Source organism: Cebidichthys violaceus, unplaced genomic scaffold (genome assembly GCF_023349555.1).
Source record: "Cebidichthys violaceus isolate CVI_PGR_0920_01 unplaced genomic scaffold, fCebVio1.0.p SCAF_177, whole genome shotgun sequence".
NCBI lineage: Eukaryota > Metazoa > Chordata > Actinopteri > Perciformes > Stichaeidae > Cebidichthys > Cebidichthys violaceus.
Genome location: NW_027176348.1, coordinates 175479 through 182082, shown reverse-complemented (window position 1 = coordinate 182082; position 6604 = coordinate 175479). Strand labels below are relative to the sequence as shown.

At 45.8% G+C, this 6604-nt stretch overlaps 1 protein-coding gene across 1 annotated transcript; it reads right to left on the bottom strand.

The window, feature by feature from the left end:
• Positions 1–256: 256 nt before the first annotated feature.
• On the bottom strand, positions 257–5497 carry LOC137874228 (protein O-mannosyl-transferase TMEM260-like; the record flags this gene model as incomplete). The annotated part of the gene is made up of 4 exons (XM_068712834.1): positions 5088–5497; positions 2166–2197; positions 493–644; positions 257–318 (listed from the first exon to the last, which is right to left on the bottom strand). Coding segments are annotated over exons 1-4 (355 nt in total), but the record flags the coding sequence as incomplete, so codon positions are not given.
• Between the last annotated feature and the right edge of the window lie 1107 nt (positions 5498–6604).

Sequence of the window (6604 nt, the reverse complement as noted above, 5' to 3'; positions counted from 1 at the left end):
GGACCCCCAAAAAAAATACCACTCTCTGCTCCAGACAGCATCGAGATGCAAAACGTCAGTAAGGGAATGTTTGAAGACCCCCCTCCCCCCCCTCCCCCCTCCACTCAAGAAATGGCTTCTTTTCATTGTAACTTCCTCTTGGATGTTTGACTTTCGCCGGACAGATCGATGCATGTGTGCAGAGTTGTCGCTAGACGCCTGCTGACAGATTCCTCTGCTGAAGGGAGGAGGGGGGGGGGGGGGGGGGGGGGGGGGCTTCTCTGTGCTTTCCCGAAATCTAAAATTGGAGACGTGAACACCGAGCTCGTGACATCACAGCTTGTGTAGATGCCAATTATGAGAGAGAGAGAGAGAGAGAGAGAGAGTCAAGACCACTTAAAATGCCCTGTCTGCACAGTGTTTGTACTGACGCACATCGCTTAAAAGAAGCAGAGGAATAACACAAACACGATAACAAACTGTGGAAAACGACATTGTAAATGTGTGTTGTACCTGCAGACTGTGATGCAGAGGGTACCACAAGCTGCAGCCCCCAGCAGGCTACTCATCAGGTTGACACTGTGGGCTGGAGAGAGTGAGGGCAGGAGACACATAGCCAGGCGAGCAAGTAGGGTAAAGACGGGGTATCCTGGAGGATGGGCCACCTAAGAACAAAAAAAAAGAAAGAAAAAAAAGTGTGAGATTTAAATCCCACAGTACAGTCACGGCAAGGCAATGCCTCACTCAAGATGTGCTTGTGTGGATGACAAGCTAAGATGGCAAAACTGCAGATGTTTGTACCTTAAAATGAAAAGATATGTGAGGAATGAAAAGAACTAGGATACAAAAGAGCCAGAATGACAACATGGGAGGTTGACCATGAAACACGAGTGAAGCAGTCAGGATGTGTTAACTTCTGCCCTCGGCAGATGCCAGTAGTGGTGTGCTGCAGAGCTGCAGTTATAGCCCTGAAGGCCTGACCACTAACTGACTGCTGTGACACCAGAGCCCTTCTCTCCCTCTCTTTTCTACATCTTCTCCCTTCTTTTTCCTCTGGCCTTCTTCCCAAGGACAGTGCAGCTCCCTGGAGGGCCTGGTACAGCACGTGGTGCTCGCCAACCCCCCCCCCCCCCCCCCCCCACACACACACACACACCACCAAAACCACCTCCAAGCCGCCGTCATTCTCGCCTGGGGGATCTCGGCAATCACAGCAATTAGCCGCTAAGTCTCCTCCGCCCAGATAAGGGCTCAGTCATTAAACACAGACTCATTCCCCGACACTGATAACACGAGCCGTGCAGGCAGGGAGAAGGGTCTTCAAATGAGGAAAAAAAGAAGAAAAAAAAAAAAAAGAGCTGAAAGGTGAGAGTGCTACCACCTCCCTGGTCACCTCAGACACAGCGAAAAGGCTCCATGGCGGCATTCAAACTTCACCCAAATCAGAGGGATCAGAGCATGTAGGTCAGAAGAAGTCATGGGGCAAAAGAGAACAACTTGTGGACAGCTTGGTGAACTGCGTGTTGGTGTCAGACAGGTGGGCGACATCAGTTAAGAGCATGTGGAGGAGGGACTGTGTGGCCGACAGGGATGGCACAGCTGGGGGACGGAGGCCACGGGGAAGCAGAACTCTGGAGCTCTTGGGGATCAGTATGGGGGGGTGGGGGGGGGGGGGGGGGGCAGCAGCCTGGGGCCCAGGGACGAACTGCAAGGCCCTGGGGAGGCCTGAGAGGCAGACAGGCAGGCCACACGGACTGCAGCACTAACGGCAGGATTACTGGCATAGTGACACCGACACAGCCTCCCTAAAAGGATCACAGCAGCGTAATAAACTTTATTAAATAATAAAACTTATTATAACTGTTAACCCGATTTAGTTCATTCTTCGCGGCTTACACACACACACAAAAAAAAGAGGGGTGGATATAATAAGCCTTATACCGTACATAAGGCAAAGCCTACAAAAGCCATCGCCTTACCATTGACTTTAATTGGATTTGAAAAACGGGTTGCAAATTATAGCATTCTCTACTTGCAACTTAGTAAAATAAGTGTATAGAAAAAGAAGGGGAAAACCTGTGGACTGAAAGTAAATTAATCTGCTTTCTGCCCATGCTTAATTAAACTTCCTTAATGCGTATAAGAGTTAATGAGTGAATTGATTAAACAATACAGCTAATACTTACCCCCAGCTCACAAGCAGTGGTGATCAGCTCTCCTGTGGAAGAGAATAGAGGGGGGGGAGGAAATTAATGTAAACCCAATAATTATTATTAAGAGACAAGTCTGCTCCCAAAGTTTTCCCAAATCAAATACTTGCGCTGGGGTTTTGCATTAATTTGCCAGGATCAAAACCTACAAATCTTCCCAGTGTGACATTTCCTAAGCGGCACGCTCATTCTCTTCATCTATCGCTTCTCCCCTGATGCCTCCCTCCCCGTCTCCAGCGCACACACACACACACACACACACACACACACACACACACACCGATATAAACACACACACACAAACCATTAGACTCCCTCGCCAATGCTCTGTCACACAAAGACACACATATGCTGATCTGGAAATAATGCTTCCAGTCCCATCCTCCCCGTGCATCAGGGTCCTTTTCCCTCTCCTCTTTCTTCTGCCTCTCTCTCTCTCCTGCTCCCACACTCCCAAACGCCTCACTGTCTCCTTTAGTCCGTCGGGCACAAACAGAAAGGCGACGTCGGTGACAGTCACAGAATGAGGTAAGCTGTAGAAAATAAGAGCCGGTTGCACAATTTTTTGACAAGCTCTGTGTGAGGCGCAAGCACAAAGTGAAAAGAAAAAAAGCCCCTAAAAGCTATTTGAGGAAGCTTTAATGTATCTGGGCACAAACCCATTTGTGCCAGAATACACCCGGAGCGTTTCAAATTATACTGATTTCTCACCCAATGTTTGCATCTCCCACTCATGGAAATTGAAATTTGGTTCAGATTAAATGACATTGATAATTGTTTGGGTTCAAGACAGCTCCTTCTACTGGTACTACATGGGTACTCGTACTCCTCCATCCAATGCAGCCAATTAAGCAGTGGCCTCGTTTCCCACATCAGCACTGTTGGGATAGTCGGTCTATCACCAGCACACGAGCTGCAAATAAGACGCCTAGTAAAATGAATGCATAGCTACATTAAAAAAGGTAAAAGTGTTAAAAGTATTAAAAAACAGCAACAGAGCCGTGTTTGTACATGTTTAAATAAACATTTGGAGAGCAGGGACGTGTGCCCTGATGCAGCACCAACCCTTATAGAACAGAACGGCTGAGTTTCAGACGGCATTGGCTGCATCACGCATTTTGCAACCTTGCCGATACAGTGAATTATTATGCCTAAATTTCTGCCACACGAGGAGCCCTGACTCTTATCACTCTAATGGACCATGAAGTCAGAGCTCCTGCACCTGCACAGCTTAAATGTTTCCTCAGCTCCGTTTCACCTGGCATGAGCCGCCAGCTAGCTACCCGCCATCAGTCTACATCACACTTTTCTCATCCCTCATCAGTTTCTCATTTCACTTATTTTCCCCCTCAGTAGTGGCACACTTTTTACGCCATTCAACACGGGAGAAACTCGAGCTAATACCGAGCCAAAGCATCCATCTCAGTGGCACAGAGATGCAGTTCTGCAGCCCCAATACTAAAACGGGGGAGAAAAAAAAATATTGACTCGACGGGGTAGCGGCATGGGTGCCAAGAGTCTTTGTGATAGTGGAGCATGGGCACCCACACCAGTCTTCCCATAATCCCCATCATTTCCACACTCCACATTCCTAGACAACAGCGTACCCGCGGGGCTGTGCTCAAGCCTCTCCAGGGCACATCACACCTAAAGAGATTAGGACACAGAGACGGAGACCTGGAGGATTCAGAAGGGTGTTCAGCTGGCACTATCAGAGCGGGCATCCTGCATGGTCCCTAAACACTGTGGAGAAGGGGCTGGACGGGTTGGGTTTTTTTTTTTTTTTTTTCCAGCAGGGCCACTCCGCGCTCCAATTGCCCGCTCTCTCCTCGCTCGTATCTGGCCGAGCTTTTCGCACGCTTTCATTCTGCAAAAAAAATGAGCATTCCCCTCCACAGCGGCTTGTGTGCCAGAGCAGCGCGAACCTAACAAGCACAGCCTTCATGCCCTCGAGTCCACATTTACAAGTTTGTAACCTCGCTATCACTTCTAAACACTGTTTGTAATTGAGCGAGGCGGTCCTTCATAAACTGCATTACAGGAATGTTGTGAAATGTGTTGGCCTGCAACACAGGAAGGTACAGAGTGAAATACATGCGGGAGCGCCGTTAAGGCTGGTTACATTAGAGAGCAAATGAAATGTATAGAGGCATAATATAAAATGTAAACAAACGGACACACGTTGTTTATAAGTCAAGGGTTGTCAAATGGTGTCTATATTACTGTCATGGCCTTGCATTCAGTATTAAGAAGAAAGAAGAAAGAAAAGCACAAGTCGTTTAAAGAATCATTTTTGCAAATATGTAAAAGGGACAACATTTGGAACCTGACATCAGGGCACGATTAAAACGTCTTCTCACAACCTTTCAGTCATACGTAACACTGGATTCCTTCTTAAAGCATCATCTACATTTCAAATCTCATCTTTAAATATATAAATATCTTTGAATATATAAAATCCTCAGAAAGATCCATCAAGAATACACTTCTTTTTCTTTGCCAGAAATGTTCATTGAATTCTGCCTCCAACAATCATTCAATAGCATTTAGTAGAATGAAAAAAGCAATGCTGCTATGTTCTTGAATCTTAACTTATTAGCTAATCAGTTTCCTAAGAATATGTCTTACGTTTCAATCATAACACCAATCGTGTGTGTGTGTATGTGTGTGTGTATTCAAAATCAATGTATTCGTGTGTTTATGCATGTTGGTTTGAAAACACGCCTTTTGTTTCTTAATATTAGCAAAAGTTGGGCTTTGTACCTGCAGCACCACGGACAGCACCCGTTTAGCCGCAGCAGCTAGCGTTACCACAATGCGGCCACGCGATTGGCTGGCTGGCAAACACAAACAAAGCCACGTGACCGGAGGAGCACGAGCTAGCTGGCTAGCACCAACCTGAGTCTCCACCGGGGACCGTCCTCTGCACACGGGGCACATAGAGAGCGGCGACTACGGCGGCCGTGGTGCCCGTCAGTATCCAGCTCGTCCGTGGCTCCGCAGACATCTTTGTTTCTGGATAAATAGCGGTAGAGTTCAAGCAAACTGCGAATGTCGACTATCTATCCGGCTCGACACCGTTAGCATACAGCGTTAGCATCATCGTTAGCATCCATACATGTAGGGTTGCTAGGTGCTGTAAAAAGAACTGTCAGCTGCTACAGTAACTTGAACACCGACATTAGTTACACACTGACGTTACAGTTACATGATGCAAAGTAAAGACCTGACTCAACTTCACGGTTTTTAAGTGTGGCGGCTTAACGGTTAACGTTCGCTAAAAATGAAAGACTTCTGTTCCCGGGAAGAAGCGGCTCAATTCACGCCAGCCACATCATCTCGCGATACTACCCGACGCAGTCATAGAAGTAGTGATATTTGACAACATAACGTTTCTGTTCGTTGCAGTGGGGCACGAGGAGTGAGGACACGAGATCTCTCTTCTGCACACTGTCTACACGAGCTCTATGTAAACGAATGAATACTGTGTATTTGTTCCATATGTGTGTGTTACTTTGTCCTCATTTTTACACATTATGGATGTGAGCTAGATTATTAAATGTATCTACAGACAAATACAACATGTTGACGACTGCTTTTTCTCAAGAATGAACCCTTTAATGTAAACTTTTAAAGAAGACAACAAGTCCTTAATGTCCACAGAGTGTGGACGTCGTTACAGCTAGTGAACGGACCTTTGGCAGGAGCTTGTTTCCATTTGATTATGGAGGTTATATATATATATATATATATATATATATATGTGAATACCTCATGTATATCTACAAATCGCTCCGTGTAAGTGGTTTGTACTCTGACTGAATGGCACAGCCTTACTCCCTTCATATTTCATTTAAGGCTTTTTTATTTTATTTTTCATTTTTCAGTGGTGCTGTCGAGGAATCGGACGTACGGTGCTCAATGCAACACAAGGGGGTTCGATAAAGAGGGCCGGCTTACGAGTGTTGACATTCCAGGTAAACCCAAACTCAAACATAGATGCCTGTCTCACCCGATTTGGATTTGGCGATTTTGAGCCTTTTAAAAAGATAAATACATTTTTAAAAAAAGCTCCACGTCATAGTCACTGTAGCCCTCCGGAAACTCCTGGGAGTATAAGTATGATGGATGGATTTGTCTGAAATTGCTAATAGATGTTTTATTATTACCAGTCTTTTCTAAAAAAAGAAAAAAGAAAGAAAAGGCATTTATTGGGGCGGAACACCGCCAGCACACAGACACGTTGATACTCTTTTAAAACTTTACATGCTGACCTCGTAGTGAGAGTAACACTACTTCATTTAAAAATCCTACTAGAGCTGCTACTTTACTGCAAATACACAATGAATAGTTGCAGGAAAGCGGTAGAGTGTAACTGAAACAAGATACATGCACCCATAAATGTCTCACAAGTG